At 43.9% G+C, this 19603-nt stretch overlaps 1 protein-coding gene across 3 annotated transcripts in view; it reads left to right on the forward strand.

Annotated features, from left to right (window-relative positions):
* The window catches only part of gpc3 (glypican 3), a 149107-nt gene that overhangs the window by 116706 nt on the left and 12798 nt on the right, over nucleotides 1-19603 (forward strand). For all 3 annotated transcript variants that reach the window (XM_049585568.1, XM_049585570.1, XM_049585569.1), the window contains exon 7: nucleotides 12642-12828. In XM_049585568.1, coding sequence (XP_049441525.1) covers nucleotides 12642-12828 — 187 coding nt within the window. The remainder of the gene's footprint in view (nucleotides 1-12641; nucleotides 12829-19603) is intronic.

Genomic DNA, 19603 nt, shown 5'->3' on the forward strand with positions numbered 1-19603 from the left:
GACCTTGTTGTAAGTGGTTTCATGTAGGAACTATTTTCTTTCTACCTAACTACACCCACCAACTGTATCACCATGCAGAAGGAAAGGTGCATCTATTCATGGACGAGAGGCTCATGACAACGCGAGATGCATAGGTGTAGATTTCAAGGGAGTCACAGAGGACACATCCCCCTCAACATTTAGAACATATGCATTTGTCCCCCATAATAAAAACATAAAAGTAGCAGAGGACTTTTATTTAGACAAAAATTAAATACATTTACACCATAAATTGCTGCAGAAAAGGCACAAATTGGTGCAATGAAATTTGCCAGAATGCATGAAAATCAAGTGTTTAATGCTCAACACTTACTTGTGGAGAGCCTGCAAGATCCCCATTTCATATGTGTCCCCCACCCATGTTGACCATCCTTGTCGAGATGTAAACATTAATGGCGTCCTCCTTGGCTGAGCTGTAACATTAGCTAGCTCAGTGGTGCTAAGTGAGCTAGCAGTAGATGCACTCTTCTTTCTGTGCGGTGATTCCATTGGTGGGCATAGTCGGTAGAAAGGAAATAGTTCCTACATCAAACTGTTCACAAAAGGTCTGTAGATTCTCTTGAGTAACTGGGTCATGATTTCTGGAAAGACACATTGCTGTTGAGTTTTTCAAGTGTGTATTTTTCATGCTTCAAGCACCACAAGCTGAGTGTCATCTAGTTACAGTACATTCAAGGAAAGGCAGGCATCTCTGTGGCCAATATCTCCAACACTCAGCATCGGCAACTCACATTAGAAGACTGATAAATAGCACCTCAAATAAAAGGAAAATGCGTATTTTTGATTTGAGGGTGAACAGTCCCTTTTTAAGCTGATAAAGAGTACACCAACGCTTTCCTTGGCTGCAGTGTCAAAATGATACTATTCTGCAGTGCCAGTCTGACAAGTCTCTCTGTTTTCTTAATGAGAACTTCACTGTAACTCTGACACTGCATTAATACTCCCTTATTGTAAAAACTGGCCAAGTCAGTTCCCTTGTGCGGAGACATATGTGGAGGCAGCGCTCTTAAATTAGAACATATTATTTTGGTGATGTGTTCTTGTTCTGAGGAGATTTGCTTGAGAGTTTGTTTTTCTGAACATCTGTTTAACTTCCCAGCGTATCGGGTTTCTCCTCTGAACAACTAATCTCACAGGAGATGGTTGAGCTAGTGGCAAAATAGAGCAATTATGTGATTGGTCTTTGATTACAGAGCGTTTCCCACTCATTTGTCAGATGAGTTTGCCATTTGGTGGGTCAGACCTCCTGGGATCATTCTGACAGCCTCTTCTTGGCTATATGACACTCTTTGGAGAGATACATTTGGATGTGAAAGACATCTTTGTTGAAGAGTTTTATGAATGCCTTTCAGCTAAACACAATTATTTCATCATGCGCTGTTCAAATTGCTCTGTCATTTGAAGAATAACAAGCATCTTCACATTGCGTGCCAGTGCTTTTATTCTTGCACCTTGTTCACGTTTTAGCATTTACTTCCATCACTCTCTATCTGCTTCTCTTTCCATCTCCCCAGCTGTGCTGAGTTGTGTGTGACAGACTCCAGCTCTGTCGCCCTTACCTCCTCCAGCCACCCGCCTCTTCCCCCTCTCCTAAACCCCTAGACACCACCACCCCCCACCCCTCCCCGCCTAGCTTCCCAGTCTAATTGAAGCCAGAACCTGGGAAAATCCTGCAGGTAGGACAGGAATCCGGGGTGGAAAATAAACCAGATCCCGAGCGCCACAAATTCCATCACGCAGTCTCACTTCCTCCGAGCCACCGGAGCCTGGGCAGCGTGTGCTCGACACCTCGTGCATGCTCGTACAGAATACACTCTTTAATATATAACTCCTACACTTAAGCTGGGACAGTTTTTACTGTGCACACTTGCAGCAGTTAATCATATACACACACACACATGACTACAGCAGATACATTTCCAGCTCATATTCAGCGGTGACACATACAAGTGGCTATGAAATAAAGCAACACTTCAAATACGCTTTGAAATGTATGAATAAATAATATGCTGTGTGTATTATAATTACAGTAGAGATAAAATTAAAGCTGCTTCATGACAAGGCGAGCTTGCGGCAGCCTTTTCCTACAGGGTGTGCATACTATCAGACTAATAGACACCATGGGTGTCAGACTAGGCCTGCTGTTTTGTAAACTTACACTTGCTAACCTGGCCATTATGCTCGCTCCAGTCAAAGAGTCTGACTTCTGTTTGATGTTATTTACTGAGGGTTTTTGAAGCGTTATTTAATATACCCCCTCAGGGCTTTCGTCCTCTCGCCTTCCTAGTTTTTATGTGTGTGAAGTACGACTGCCCTGGAAGCGGAGGAGGAAGGAGGGCTGTTATGCTGCTATATTTGTGTGCAGGGATAAGCCATGAGGGTTCTTTAAATGAAGTGTGACACCTGGTGTAAACCTCTAAGGAGCTGCAGGGTGTTTGTGGAGGCAGAGTTGGTATCCCTGTTAGAGCACCACACACGCATGTTATCCTTTCGCTTTCCGGGAGACTTCTGACTTCATGGTAAGTTCAGGATTTGAGGAGTTATGAGGAGTTATGGTTCCTTAACTTTAGGAATCCAACTATCAGATAACCCCCCCACCTCCGCTTCCACACACACACAGAAACACACACACACACAGACACCACTCTCCCACCCCAGCTTTCTCCCCTGCTGGCTGGGAGGTCAGACAGAGCATGTGAGGGCCCTTTTCCTCCCAATTAGTCTGCCTCCTAATGAGGCCCAACCATCCCTTCTACCACTGCCACCCATTCCTCTTTACCTCCATACCTCCACCTCGCCCTCCCTCCCTGTCCCCTCCTTCCCTGCCTCCCCCCTACCATCAGCCCTGAGGCTTGAACTGGGGTCGCCTCTCTCTACCCACTCCGCCCCTTTGCTCCCACACCACTACCACCCCACTGGGTGTAATTATCACGCAGCCGGCTTATAAAAACCCTGCTGCACAAGCCAGGCGCCTGGCCCGCTAACCAGGAACAGCATACACACACACACACACACACACACACACACACACACAGGTGACAGTATGTGCAGTGGGCTTTTCGTTCTGATCCTTAGCTTTTTGTGGAACTGTGATGGAGCAGAGACATGAACAGCTGAGTCTTCTGCTGCGGTCTGAGCCACACATCCTGGGCTTGTTGTCACTGTGCATAGTCACGTGTTAGGATCCCCCTGAAAAAGGTCAGGGGTCCCACTTCCTGTTTCCTGTCTCTGTTAGGTCATCAGAGGGTCTCACTGTGAGGGTCAGAGACCTCCTCTGTTCCTCCTCTGCCTTTTGTTTGGGGCGGCGGTGCTCTGGGGGGCACAGCAGAGTAGAGGCTCCTCTCTGGACCTGTCAAAGTGTGTGCACTCCCTAACTTTATCTTTCCCTCACATGCTCCCTGCCTTTTCATCTTGCCAGACACCCGTACCTTGTCAGTATGGGGTAGTTCTGCTGACCCCACTTTGCTATTTTCCAGCACTCTCAAACCATTTTCTCTGTGTTCCAGTGAGCTGCATGTTAAACTAGCTGGCAGCTGAGAAGCTGCTTGTAGCCCCACAGACCACTCCACCCTCTGTTACACGCTTACCCAACCAAGCGTCTGCCGGCTCCCACTAGGTGTGATCATGGGACATGCAGTGACAGTCTGCTGATGTTAATATGGAGGGTTTCTTAGCAACACGACTCTGGGAACCACAGCGATAACGTGTAAAGCAGACGAGCAACAGACAAAAAGAGATTGTCTGAGGGGTGTAATCTGATTTAGCAACCAGCGGCCTTTGCTGGAATGGGACTTTTTAAACTATTAAACCCCATGCAGACAATCAGCCACATTCACAGACATAAGTCAAGATTTTCATTTGGTTAGCCTCAAAAAAGACTGAACATTGTTGTCATTCCAGATATATTTAATACTAGGGGGACTTAACCCTGTGTATTCAGGCCCTGCCTTGATCTGAGCTGAGAATGTTTGAATAAACAGAAGACACAATGGTTTATTCTTCCAGAAGATGAACTGGCAACAATTTATTTAATCTTCTATCTTAAATATATGTAGAGGGTTTAGGAGTTTTCATTAGCTTTCAAAGATTATCTACCAGAGGAACGGAGTCCCTGCCAACGAAGTCTAAACATTCATTCAGGTTTCAGTCCAGAGAAGAGAAATCTGGAAATAGCCTTATGGGCTTCGTCAGAAAGGTGGAGTGGACACACGCCCAGTTTAACACTCGACTGGAGAGCTCCTTTTTTTTTCTTTCTGTGTTTTCTGTTCCAACTGGAATTAACATCAGGAAATTAATCTTGTCTGCATTAACTGTCTGCTGGGCTCCCGTTGCGTGACATACTCAACCGCGGACAGATGGAAGAAGACAAGACGGGAAGGAAAGAAGCAGAGAGAAGAATGAGAGAGCGCATACGTCCCCCTCCTCTTTACATTTCAGATTCAATAAAAGTTGAGTAATGAGAGCGGGTGGGACTGCAGGGCAGGCTGTGTCGTCCGAACCTCCGCTCTGCCTGTCAGCATGCTGAGGAGCTTTCCATGAGTCACCCTGTGGAAAGTGCCTCCTGTCATTCCTCTGTTTGTCTGTCTGTCTGTCTGTCTGTTTGTCTGTCTGTCTCCCGTGGTGTCCCTCATTCATTCCCACTCTCCTGCTTTCCTCCTGGCTCTCTTTTCCAAGCAGCACGTCTGCAAACTTGATAGAAGCAGCGCAGTATACATGTGGGGATTGAGAGTCAGGAAAGTCCATTTCCTTCATTTGTCACAAAAAATATTTTGCTGAAAAGTCATGTGTTTGATTTGTCTAACACAGTCACCCGGGCATTGGCTCCTGCACTGTTTTAAATATGTACAACCTGCTGAACAGAATGTTTTTGGTTTTGCAGGAGCTCTGAGATAAATAGGAGACAACTAGAGTCACAGTCTAAAATGTCTGAATGCCTAAAGTAGGCCTGTTACATGATGACATAAAAATATTGATTGGCACCATAAAAATGAAAGAATAACTTTTTTTTTTGGCCACATTTTCTACTGGGGAGGATAAGTCTGTACTCACCAAGGAAATCACTGAGATTTAGGAATGACAGCATAACTGAAACGAAATCTTACAAACACAAGACGATCAGACATGCTGCAAACAAAACCTGGGTTTGGGTTAGTCAAACTTACTTTGAAGAAAAACAAAGGTGACCAGTAAACTTACATAGGTAGCTGTAGGCTACATTGTAAACATCCATCAGATTACAGATAGACTTCCTGGTGAACTTTGACCTGCTGTTTCCTCGCTGCAGTTGTGCTTGTGCAGTTTCTCTGTGCAATGACAGATTATTACCAACATCCCAGGTCCAGTCAATTTGGTTTTACTTCCAAAAGAAGTGGTTCAGATGATTTAGCTTAACTTGAATACAACCTGATTGTCTAAACACTTGTTTCTTGCCTTACTTGGTCGTTGCAGTACTGCCTTGTTTTCAGACCTGTTTCTGGCCACCTGATGAATTTAATGGGTCAGTTTCTTTCTACTGAACTACACCCACCAACTGTATCACCATGCAGAGGGAAGCATGCATCTACTCATCAACGAGAGGTGGAGAAGAGATGTAAAGATTAATGGCCTCCTCCTTAGCTGAGCTGTAACATTAGCAAGCTCAGTGGTGCTAGGAGAACTAGCAGTAGATGCACACTTCCTTAAGCGCAGTGATAAGGTTAGTGGATGTAGTTTGGTAGCAATAAAATGAATGTGAAATGTCCCTTTACGTAGGTCCAGTAGTCTTGTCTCATATGTCTGGTTTGTCTTCACCAAGTCCTTAGGGGGGTATCTGGCTCCTTAGCTGCTAAATGTTCTGCTGTGCTCACTAGCTAGTTGCTAACTTTGTCTAGTTTCATGCTAAGTAAGAAGCACACAATGAGTCTTTCAAGCTTGTTTTTTGCCTAAAACAGCTGCCTTTTCTTAAGATTAGTGAGATCAGCGAGAGTGAACCGAAATAGTAAAGGTGAGGGTGATAAAACCAAAACAATGAACTGAAAGAAGCTAACAAGCTCTGTGAGTTGAGAGGACGGTTGTGATCATTTTCTGTGGGTTAGTCATTAAATATGACCCATTTCACATTACAAATGGTCATCTGACCTGTTGTTAATGTAAAAATATTGATTAAAGCAGCTTTAAGGTGGTGTACCGAATGATTACAAACCAAGCATCAACCTCCAGGGCTGAAAAATGAAGCCAATGTGGAAGTGCCAAATGCTGCAGTTCCTCGAATAGCTATTTATGGCTGGCTCCAGAAGCAAGTCCCCATAGACCCCATGTTAAAATACCCAAATTTACAGCAGAAATAAACATGTTTACACCCACAACAAACAGTTTTGGTCTCTATAGCTAATTTCCCTGTTCATGACAACTGTACGGGGAATGAATTTTTATATAACTCACCCATTTACATTTTATTACAGCTCAAAGTTACACATAATTAAGGGTGTGACTGCTATAAATGACAGGCTGTCTGCTACATGTCAGTCTATAGGTCAAATCCACTCCTCAGTCCTCCAAGATGGCGACAGCGAAAATGCTGAACTCGGGGCCTCAAAACGGGAGTCCACAAACCAGTGGGTGACGTCACAGTGGCTACATCCATTATTTTTATACAGTCTCAGTTACAAACCCCAAAATCAGGTCAGCAGTTTTCATCACTGTGTTGTGCTTAAAACAGTACATGATGATTGTATGCATTTTAAGCCTTCAGCTCAGAGCAATTATAGAAACCATCAACATAAGATGCTGAAATCATGGCTTTTGTTATGAATGTATGGTAAGCAGTACTCTGTTTGGGAACCTAAGCCCTAAGTTCTGTAGATTAGATTTGTTGACAAGATGTGTTGAGGCATTGATAGAAACATTCAGAGCAGCAGATTCCGTCTGGGCCGAGTCATGAGCAGCGTGTCCAGACAAGTCCTGTGCGTGGAGAGGAGGACATAACATAGGGCCTGATCCCAATCACACACACTGACAAGGAGACCCGTTTTTCTATACGCTCACTGTCTTCATTAGTTATCCTCTCCCTGTTTCACTCCCGACATCACTCATTCATTTTAACAGTTATGACGTTTATACTGAGATATTTGCCTCCCTATCTTCACATCATTTTGTGATTTACGGTCTAACATAAAGCAGGATCTTACTGCCAGCTCGTGAAAAGGCCACAGCTGATGCTCACCAGTGAGTGCAGGTTGATTTCTACCAGTGCAGGTCAACCAGTGGCTGGGCCCAGGGGCTCAGTTGCAGCTGTCGTGTCGAACAGTGACCCTGTGTGGAGTTCATGTCATGTGTGGGAGGCAGTGACAGACTTGCGGTTTCTGTGTCTCTGTCTGGGCTGGCCTGCATTGAGCAATCCGCCACATGTTTGGGCTTTGTGTGCAGCTTTTGAGCCTGTGTTTCCTTGGTGTGACTTGCGCTTTTGTGTTAAGGGGAGGTGAACCCTGTGGCCTGCGGGATGCCTATAGCCGTCCTGATTACATGTTCTGTGCATCCAGCTGCCTGTTCAAGCCAGCTCCCGATGCAAGTCTCGAAACACAGAGGAGAGAGAGGAGAGGAGTGAGAGCGCCAGATTTCCTCTCCTAATGGAAAACATACTGAGCATTTCTCCAAAAAAAATGTCTCTTTTATTTGTTTCCTCCCTGCTTCCTTTTGCTTGGGTTTTTTTTTTAATTGCAGAAGATTCCAGCCCAGAGCGACTTGAGGTTTCTCCCTCTTGTGGTAAATCTGGAGGCTCTTGCCGGATCACGCTGTGGCTGAGCCATGCCAAAAGCGCAGCGTCACTTTCGACACAAACATACATCCCACCCCTCCCCGCTACCGCAGCCATGGCAGAGGCAGTCAGTCAGTGGGCAGAAGCCACAGCACTCTGCCACAGAGGCTCAGGGAGAGGTACTGCCCTGCTACCCCCCCTGTGGAGAAGGGCACCGCTCGCTGTTATGGCTCATTTAGACCATGGCTATGATTATGCAGCCAAATTCTTATTTTAATTCCCCAAATCCCATTTTTTATTTTTTCATCTGCTGTTCATCTGCTGCTATTTATAGCTTGTATGTTCTTGATGCAACTTCTCTCATGTGTGTCTGAAACTGGATTTTAATTCCAAAATATAAAACTCTGCAGCTGCAGGGACGGCAGCGTTGGTCGGTCACCACATTTTACTTCAGACTGAAATATCTCAACAACTGTCCCACGGATTGCTCTGAAGTGTGGTACAGACATTCAAGTTCCCCTCAGAGTGAAAAATACCTTTTTTAAAAACTCCATCATAGTGTCAAAATATAGATTTGTCCAACACTTGGGATGATGACTAAATACCTGCAAAACGTTTAACCTTACCATCTATCTCAGCTGTACTTTGGACTTAGTGTTTTTTTCGGGATGGCTTGACACCAATATTTCATCGATTTCACAGATATCAATTCTGCAGTCTTGAGTATTTGCCAAATCAATACCAAAGGGTTGCTGTCTTTTTCCTTATCTTAAACAACTAAGCTGTACATTTGTGTGGATGCACTTTGCTTGACCTAGCTATCTAAAAAAAAACATCATGCTCAAACTGTGAAACTATTCTACTCTCAGAAAGGAAGAAATACATAGCCCCACAACATGACTCAGTTATGTCATACTGCTGCTTCTTTATGGACAAAAAGTTTCACTCATAGAACTTTCAGTAGCATGTTTGATTGGTCAGCACCACTCAAACATGCAAAATGAAATTTAAAGTGCAACTTAATGCAGTAAACAGTTTAAATTTAGAATAACTAAGGGATTAAAATTCAATGCAAAATACTGAATACAACTCAACACTCGATGAAGCCTGTACCTCAGTGATATAGCAAAGTCGCACTGTAGACCATACCTTACTAACTATAACTTACCATAGAAATAACAGCATCTCTAAAATGTAATGAACAGTTGAAAACAGTATGGTAGGTGTGGCATCTTAAGGCACTTACAACTAAATTCTAGGCTGTTATTACACCTGATATCAAGTTAGTTGCATTGAGAAGACTATCTAGGGGTAGACAGAATAAGCTCTGAAGGAACTCTTCTGTTCGTGACAGCTGCTGTGTTTATGTTACCCATCATGTGTCATCTCTTTACGGCATGCCGTACATATTGGATTATGCTTTTCTTTTTTTCTCATATCCGATCCAATATTGGACCAATATTGAGTATTGTATCGGTACATTCCAACTAATGATCAAATGTTAGCATGCTAATGTGCAAAACTAAGATGAACAATATAAACATTATACCTAAAGTTTCTGAATTGTTGTTGTCTTGTGAGCATGTTAGCATGCTGACATTAGCATTTAGCACAAAGCGCTGTTGCACCTGAGGACCAATCACTGTATGATGGACAACAAATCTCCATGTCCACTCACTGTACAAAAATGGAGCCAAAATATCCCGTGCAGGTGACATCATTTGGAGCTGTAGTCTGCACAGTAGTGTTACTGCAGCCAGCCACCAGGGGGTGATTGAGATGTTTTGACTTTATTTTTGGGGAGTTGTCATGTCATTCATCTTTATTACACAGTCTGTGTTGAGGACAGCCTCACAGAGCAGCTAGCATGGCTGTAGAGTCTTTGTGTTGTTTTCTCTAACATCAGCATACAGTGAATCAGAGGACAGCATGTCTGTTTATGTGTTGAGGGGAGGTGGTGTGTTTGCTGGCAGGTGGTGAGCTACACATGGCAGTGTTCAGACAGACCGAGCTCTAAACAAGGACACGACAGTTGCTGTCAATGTTTTTCCCCTCACTCCTCATACCTTTTTTTAGGTTTTGTTCTAAAATACCCCGAACCACATCTTTCTTTCCCTGCTTTACAAGAGTTTGTTTGCTGTTTAATTGGTTTGCGAGGCGCCCCTCCCCTCCCAAAGTCCGACTGAGTTGCCAGGATACAGACAAGGAGAAGGAATCTCAGGACCTCAGTAAGTCTGTGAAGGACTTCTCCAATTGCAGGCAAACATGGATGTGTCTGTAAGAAAACAGACCAGTACATTAAACCGCCATTCATTATGTGGAGGGTTTGTTCGCGGGACATGTTTTAATGTGACACCTAAGGCCTCCGCTCTGTCAACAGTTGGCGCTTTGCTCGATGTCTTCAAACAGAAGTCAAAATGTTCCTGTGGATCAGCCGTCCTGTCTGTGACTTACTGTTTGTCCTTCCCTCGGTCTTAGTGACCAGGCTTTTAGAAATGTTGTGGTCATCGTGCGTGTATGGCCTCAATGTTGAGAAATGAATGGAGGTTTGTTGGGCAGCCATGCGGGGAACAAGGTGATGTGTGTTCCCTCTCTAAACTTTAGAGTTTATGTCACTTGTAAAACCCAGATTGACTGGTTTGTATATGCAGGCGAAGGGAACAGGGTTGTTTATCTTCTGGCTGACGTAATTCTGTGATTAGCTCTGGGTTTTTATACCTCCGCTCTCTGTCTCTCTCTCACACACACACACACACACACACACACACACACACAAACACACAGTCTGATCTCAGACAGACGTCGCAGCTGACTTGAGACAAGGCCCATATGAACTCAATTTTCTCCCATAGCCAGCCAAAACAACCAAAAACAACAACAAAAAATGCCTGCTGACGTATGCAGATAGGAAGGAAATCAATAAAAAACAAACATGCAGGCAGAGCGGCGAGATGAAAGGAAGCTTGGAGGGCAGGCGGCTGGAATTTAGCACATCTGTTACCTTGGCAGGGCTCTCAATCATGTGTGATGTTGTGGAGGCTGAAAGATGGTCAGAGAGCGGCCATGTAGGTTGTCTCCAAGCTGGCTCACATATTTCTCACCCGTGAATAGAGCAGGATGGAAAGCTTTTCTTTTAATTTCTGTGTTGTTCTAAAGCCACACAACAAAAAGTGCAAAGAAAGTTTTAAGTCAACATTTTTACTCAGTTATAGTAATTGAATTGCATAAAGATTGCTGCTTCCTCCTCCTTTTGCACTTTGTCAATGTAGTGTAAAACAAGCTTTAACTGCAAAGAGTGATTAAAATAATAATCAGTAGATATTCTCTGACATAAGTTGATTAAGGTTGAAATATATGTTGAAGTTAAAATACTCAATTAACACATTGTTTCATGTATTCATGTATTGTACTCATTCACACGCATCTGATCATGTATTGCATGTAAGCACTGGGGACTAAATAAGGAGTCCCTAAGATTCAATGTTTTTTAAAAAATGCAGTGAGAATTGGCTCGAACATAAGGGTGGGGAAGTCCAGCCCAGGCTGTCACAGCCTGATACACCAGTATGAACCACACTCGAGGTGGCTCGAAGAGATAACACAGTTAAGATGTGACTAAAGAAAAAAGCTGGAGAATCAACAGAGTCTTCACCAGCATAAAAGGGAGAGCACAGAGTGAAACTTCAGTCTTGTTCCGGAGCTTGACTCATGAGTTGTATTTGTTGTTGCTTGTGAACACATTAAACTCGGTTGCACCTGATTCTACGTGTCTCCAGTGATTTTCTGAGCACCAGCCTTCTGATTCTAAGACACTTATTTGAGTAAAAGGCGAGTCCAACCAAAGACGTTGAAGGCAAGGTCTGGAGCCAACTGGCCTGGCTTCAGGCACCAGTTTTTGCTTCATCATCAAGAGTAATTCATTTACAGCTCTTGGACATTTCTGTATTATTTATGAGTTGATTAGTTTACCACAGTTCTCAATAAACACTTCTGGTATGTTTTGTACAAACACATTATGAGCTGCTGTAAATCACATGGGAAAATATCTGAGTTAACCAACAATTGCTTTTACAGCCCAGAGGCCAAACCAGGATAAGATTCTGTTGTAAATAATATCACATTTCTTTGTTCTAGAGCTTGTGTTGCATCTTTTTTTTCTATCTGTCTTCATATCTGTCTTTTCTCTTCGTCAGCATTGTTTAATCTGCAGACTGTTTTTCATTATTATGTCTGCGAGTGTTTATGCTGCCATCTTGGCCAGGTATCCCTTGAGAGAGAGGTTTCCAGCTTTAACAGGTGCAATGAAATAAGTCATAATATTACAAACATTAAACAATATTTCTTCTTCTCTCCTCCCACGCTCTCGTTTTAGATCCCAAGGCCTTGAAGTCCACTCGGACAGAGTGTGTTATGTGGTGTTTTTGTAGCCCAGTTGCCCTGTGACAACCACTGAAGACAATGATGTTTGCCAGTAACAACACAATCGCACCAGCCTGCTTGCCCCACTGTTTCTTTTTCTCCCAGTAAATTACATGGAGCGACAGCCACAACCCTTTGAATGAATCACGTTTGGACAAAAATAACAAAACTGGCACCGATAACAAAACTGTTTTCCTGCCTGGTGATTATAATTAGAGTTTGGTAAATACCAGCGCTTTCAGATCTCTCCGAGTTTTTGTCAGGAATTCCCCTCACACTGTTCTAATCATACAGTACACACTCAGATCAAGAGACACCCCTTATTTATTTTAACAGCTTTGTTAAACCATTAATGCACAGGCACATTCCGGCCACAGTGATTCATGAGGAGGGCGAGGGCAGCTGTGTTTTCAACATCATTACCTTTAACCTCTTCCTGTTTGTCCCACAGTTGCTGCGGCTGGTAACGGTATCTGAGAAGCGATGGAGAGCCCGGTCGCGGGGAGTTGGAGCAGACGGATGGAGCGATGAGGGGGAAGAGGGATTTGTGAGCGGTGACTGCGACGATGAGGATGAGTGCACTGGAGTGTCAGGACTCGGGCCACCACCGAGACGTAAACGGTTACGCATCTTTGCAGGTGAGACAAAAACTGGATCTCTGAATTTACCTTAAATGTATATTATGTACAAATTGTCAGTTACTGTTTATAAACAGTATCTCCAGCTAAAGTGAATGTTAAATCCAATTCCACATTCACTCTCATTCACTATATTTCAGCGCTGTGTCCACGATTTTCATAGCCTCCTTCTGGATACATACTACTTACGCTCTGGCACCTGATCTTTGCAGAAAAATACACCGCCACGCGCATCTTGTGGGTCATAAGTGATGATTGAGAGAGATTACTTTCTATGAGTCTATACATCATTGTTTAGGAAAATCCTTTGTAGCGTACCTTTAACTGCAACTTCTTTGTTTTGAAATGACCTGCTGCATCCACATTGATAACTTTAAATTACCTTAAATTGCTTTTATGAGTCAGGCTGTGAAGAAATTTTGGGCACAACCTATTAAGTTGTTTACGTGTAAGCCAGCTAACCAAATTGGAGCTATTTACTTTAAAACTGGTAAGTGCATGAATAGGTTTGGCTCAGGTTTGCAGTGAGTCAGAGCGATCACAGTCCAAACAGAGGCAGTGGGCACAGCAGAAACGTGTTTACATGACTACTGTACATGTTGACACCACCGTGACACTATGCAGCAGGAGACATGAGACTTCCTCAGGTAGCCGCCTCTCCTCGACCTCTTGACCTCCCCGCTGTCAATCCCTCGGAAACGTCAGGACGTGCTCTCCAAAAACCAAACAAAGAACAAATGAAGCTACAAACTGTCGAGAGAAAAGAAACCAAACAGAAAATGAGGGCGAAAACAGCCAGGGAGCAGGAACAAGAGGGGTCGATACACGGACACAAAGCCAGCGCAGCTGAGCAAACACGGCAGAGGGAGTAGTCCTCCTGTCGGGGATGTTGTGGCAGAGATTTGGGTTCGCTGGGCAGGGAGCGAGAGCAGGAACCCGAGGTTAACACAGGAATCCTGCAGGGCCATCACTTCCAGCAGGCTGGGCCGTGAGAGTCTGATACCCTCTCTTACACGCTCCTGTTAGCCTGACTGTACAGTTCTGCTTCGATACACAGAGTCATTATACTGTCTACTCGGGGTTGACACAGTGGGAAATTAAAGCACCCTTTATGGTCCGACCTCCATCTCGAGTGTGTGTGACTGAGCGTGCAGGCACATATACGTCTGTTTGTATGTGAGCCAGTGTTTGCAGACCTTGGAGAGTCCCTGCTCATTGGCAGATCCTCAGATAGCTGCTGATAGCCTGTGATGACCTAGCAAAACGCTGATCTAGCACGGCCGCTCAGCCCATTTTGGTCAAACAGGGGGCTGGAGTTCAAAGGTCAACCTGCTGAGCATGAGGCCTAATGGGCTGCCTGTCTGTGCTCTGCTGCTCTGAGATGGACGAGGCAGATCTGGTTTCACAAAGCCTGGAGTGGAGTGACGGCATAGCACACACACATACACACAAGAGCCGGGGAAAGGTGACAGAAGCCACAACAACAAGGTGCAGACAGGACAGAGGCGGGGCTGAGACCCCCACACAGCCGGGCTGTCAACCTGCCAACCACACAGAGGATGTTCCCAAACATGCGTAATGATTGATCTGTCCTCGCTCATGCTCTGCGCAGATTCCATAACCTTCTGATCACTAATGCCGCTCACCCACAACACACACACACAGACATACACACTTCCCCTCTGGGCCAATCAAACCCCAAGCCCCACATTCCCCAGAGCATTCCAGGCCAGGGGAGCTATTCCAGGACAGGGACCCCCCCTACACCACCCCCACCCCCACAAAGCCAGACTTACAGCCAGGCACTGGACTGGTTACAGATCACTCACTGACCTCCGTGGTGTCAGTTAATTCAACTTGTCAATTAATTCAATTAGCCAAATAAATAAAAAACAAATGGTTATGAACAGGTTTAATTTACAAATAATTTGAGGCTGTATTCTAGTATTCTAGTGTTTGGTTTTAAACACTTGGTCCTTGGTCCAGAACGTTATCACACCACCTATAATCAGTAATAACCTCACACGTGTAGGTTAAAACAAAAACATGATTACACTCTTATGGTCAGATGATTGAATGATTTGTCCTCAGTCACTTACATTTACTATATGCACATTGTTTAAAGCAAGCCTGTGTAACTTCTGTGGTTGCTGTGGCCAAGCCTGTCAATTATGGTATCATGTTATATGGTAACACAAGTAATGAAGAGTCATAAAGTTAACAAACTGACTCAGCAATCTTACTTATGCAGTAATGTCGACCTGAAGTTTGCTAACATTAGCCACCAAAAGCTACTGGTAGCAGCAAAAGCTAGAGGTAGTTCAATGGTGTTCATTGTGTCTTTAGTTTCTGATAATGAGTGTAGTTGTTCTTTTATCTCAGACATGTTACATACCTTGACATGTTTCGGCGGAAACTTCCGCCTTCCTCAGAAGTGTCACTTGGTGGTGGGTGTGACGCATCTTTATCAGCTGATCTGTCAAATTATGTAACATCCTAACATGTCTGAGATAAAAGAACAACTAAAGCCATTAAAAGCTAGAAGTGTTTGGAATTGAACAAAGGTTTGTTTTATGCTTCAAAGACTGAGCATGTTATTTCTGTTAAATCTTCTTTCAAAAGTCACATAGTCTCACTTTAGGACTTTTAGGACAGACATTTGGTTTTACCCAAAAACGATGATTGATGATTTCTCACTTGATATCTCTGTTGTTGCCTTCTACATCCTCTCTTTTCAACCTGTAGAATATGACACGCCCTCTGATGTCATCACAGTTTGCACTTCAGATCAAGGATCTATTTTTTTTTCTTTCAGTTCCAGCTAAGAACCGACTTTTGCAGTTCTGAACCAATTTATTTTCGGTTGAAAGGCTCTCAGCGGTTCAAAATCAGGTGCAAGAACCAGAATGGAACAGGTTCCATGTTGGTGTAAAAGGGGTATCAGAGAAGCCTGCACAAAACTCTCACCTCTGACCTTACAAGCAGACATGGCAGTGGCGGAGCTGACATGACAGCAGCCACTGCTAATAGTAACACCAGTGCAAACAGTGCTAACAGTGCTTTAAATGGCAATAGTGCTGACAGAGCTAACAGTGGGAGGGAACTGGAGGATGGGGGTTACACTTATGTGACAACGCCATCCCACCACGTGGGTTGGGACAGCATTGTCAGCAGTAAGCGGCGTACGAGCACAGTGCAGAGCAGTGGCAATTAGGTAGCTAGGGGGGTATGAATGGAGGGACATAGATGTACTAACAGGCATGCACGGCTCACCCAACTACCAAAGAAAAAACAAAAACAGAAAAAGAAAGAGAAACTCGGATTACAACACATGGAGCGTGACTTCATTCTCTGCTCAGGACACCATAACTTCATTATATCTTTACATAGAAAATAGTTGTTTATCAGTAATGCTCTGAATGTTGTTAACTGCACCTTTAATTTTTTTGTAACTTCACCTCTGGATGTTTATAGGACACATTTTCATCAGTGTAAATTCAAGGTCTTTATTATACAAGCAGAACTATAGATTATATACATATACATATTACATAGTCACAAACACCTGTTGTATTCAAAGAAAATCATAAGTATGAAAAATAGTTTTGTTTGTCAGTATAATCCCAAAATGTGGATGCACACAGTAATGTGTGTGTTTGGAAGTGTATAGGTTTGTCTGTGTGCAGTCCTTTTAGAATCCTGTTATCTGTGATACCATATGACTGTCTTTCACTCGTGATGGGGGCTCACCTGTGTTTCTATGCTTTCATGCACACCTGGTCTCTCCTACTCTACAACCTCTGTGGGGAAACAAAGAACCTCCATAAAGTCTGCTCAAACCCTCTTTTCATTCCCTCACGCTCACTTCATTTTTTTTCTCCCTCTGTCACTTCAAATGTGTACAGCAATGTGTTCAGAATACTGAGCCATCCAGTGGATAAAGTCTTAAAATGCTGCTATCTGTGTGACAGTAAAAAAAAACCTGCCACTGAGGTTAACCAGGTGAGTTTCAGCTCTTAAAGCTTTGTGAAATAAAAGGCAACATATATAGTGAAATATAGAAATCCTTTCACCAGTCAAGGTTTATGTTTCTTCACTTAAGTTAGATCTTAAAACAAAATGATTCACGTTGGGAATAATCCAAAGAAATGTTTCTTTTTATAACAGGAGTTGACCACTCAATTCTAAACCACTTATAAAGACGGCTATTTAAGAGTCTAACGCTAACTGCTAGACTAAATAACTTGTTAAAATGGGTTTTTCATGCAGTTTGGAAACATTCAGTAGTCTGAAAGCCAACAGTTGGTGGGCTCTGCCACGGCCCAGCAGCCCAGAGCTCTGCCTTGTGTGTTTTCTTGCTGAGCTGGACTGAACGGGCCTTTTGCTGTGTGCTGTACCTCGCCATGCTCAGCAGGAGCCGCCTGAATAGGCCTCTTGTTATGTTCCTGCGCTCAGACATTCGGTCACTGTAAGCAGCCCGAAGGAAAGCTGTTCTTTTGGAAGCTCTTGAGCATTTTATCAGCGCCAGGGGTTAGCAAAATACAAAGTGGAAATATTCCTGTAATGTGAAACATGCAGCTTACGATGAGAGGCTGGGCTGGGCTCACCTTTCAGGTCTGCTACAAATTTTGTGGCTGGAACAAAGGAGCGGGTAAAAGAAAGAAGAAGGTGATGAAAGAATGCGGGGAAAGTACAGAAAGAGACAAAAACACCTTTGATAACTCTAAAGGTTGATACACTGGGAAACCTAAACATTCTTTACTCTGTATGTGGGTTGAATTGACAGCCGTACGTGCTGCCAATATAAGGACCTGGTATGTTAATTAACTGCAGCTGTGACCCCTGACCCACAGCACCTGATAGGTGAGTCACACGGCGCCGGTCCTCCACAGTAGTGTTTGCCACATGTCTTCATCAAAAAGGCCATAATCCAGACACTGTTGACACAAGCTCTGGCAGCGCTGGATGCATCCACCATGTACACTGTTTCCTCTAACTTTAAGCTCCATATATTTTCATGAAGCTAATCATTTGAGCTACTGCACACATGAATGTGCTCTTATAGAGTTGTCCACATGTGGTTGCCAGGTAGACGGCCTGTGTGCCACAGGTTAGCGTGAGACAGAAGGAAACAGGCTCAGACGATGCAGATGTGCAAGGAGGAGTGCAGGTGTTTGGGTGGAGGAGGAATCTGGGTGCCCACATGGCCCAAGTCCTGGTTTTCAACAGCATGCAGAGCCAGATGATACTGAGGCACAGACACATGCAGACTTAGAGGCCGTTTACACGTTGCCGGCTATTTTCATAAACGGACATTTCACCGTCTCCGTTTTCAAAAAGATCTTCGTTTACACTTACCCATGTATATATATACACAAGAGCATGCCAAACCTGTAGGTGGCAGTGTAACGAGAGGCTCAAGCCTTCCATGTATCCATTGTCACCATAGCAACATAGGTCGCACTTTTGACACAGGCGCAAGTTACGGCGCATACTGTGACGTCGGCTGCCTATAACTCCGTTTATCTCAGTTTATATGCAAACGCGCAACCGGAGTTTTCCAAAATCTCCACTCTGGCCGGAGTTTTTAGAAAGACTCGTTTTCAGAGGAGAAATCTACGTTTGCGTGTAAACGAAGGGCACAAACGAAGGAAGATGTCTCCGTTTATCAAAATCACCGTGTACGTGTAAACGGCCTCTTAATAGAGTCAGACTTAAGTTGCGAATTTGAGGACTTGAGTCTTGCTTGTCTAAAAAAAAGAGACTCGTCTTGACTTTGAGTTGGTCAACATTTAAAAAAAAATTAGCACAACCCTGAACATCTGTGGCAGTAAAATGCAGCAGTGTTTAATTAATTGTTGTTGACCAGTGACGTGGGCGTGGACGTCTCCAGTCGCCTCTCTGTCAGCTCAGCTAAATTTATGCTAAATTTAGAGTCTTCTGTCTATTTTGCAAGTCTCGGTGGTGCTTTTTTTTCTTTGGTTAGCTTTGGATGGTGGTGGCGTGTGGCTGCAAGTCACTCACTGGGATAAGGAAATCAACTTATCAGTCCGTAAACTCTCCTCCTGTAAACTTCTGCTTGCTAGCTGCTAGCTAGCCAGGTTGAAGTTTTTAAATGTAGACATCAGTAAACATCAAGGAAAGATGAAAAGAATAAGCACCAGCTGAACCAGCATCCTGCTAGTCATTGTACAGGCATTGGATAATAAACTGGGCAACCTCCAATTTCCTTCAGAAACTTTAATATCCTTTGATTCAACAAAACTTGGCTAAATCCTGGACAGCGCCATCCAACCAGGTGACTCTTTTTCTATATGTTGATCCGACAGAGCAGACAACTGTGGCGAGAGAAGTAGAGGAGGTGTGTGCTTTATGGTGAATAAAGACTGTTGTGTCAGTGGGAATGTGAGGTGTTGTCCTGTTCCTGCTGTGAATCACTGCTACACACTGTTAAGAGGTGGCTGGCGAGTGGTGCTGCCAGTGTTTGGAAGGTGTAACCATGAGGCCATCTTGTTGGTGTCAGGATGGGTAGACAGTTAAATCAATCCACAACCAGAAGCATTAAACATTTTCATTTTCCTAGGTATTAATAATTAATAAGGCTCAGCTCCTTTCCAAGACTCCTTGCGAAGCACTCCTCTGGGTTTTTTTCGGACCTAATTGTATTGCGGAGTTTTGCACAGCGGCGACCAGATCTTTGCTCTCAAACCACAAACAAATGTGATGGCACAACAGTCTCCTTCACTACATTATTCTATGCTTTTGATTTTCACAT

This window comes from Epinephelus fuscoguttatus, linkage group LG9, assembly GCF_011397635.1.
Source record: "Epinephelus fuscoguttatus linkage group LG9, E.fuscoguttatus.final_Chr_v1".
Taxonomy (NCBI): Eukaryota; Metazoa; Chordata; class Actinopteri; order Perciformes; family Serranidae; genus Epinephelus; species Epinephelus fuscoguttatus.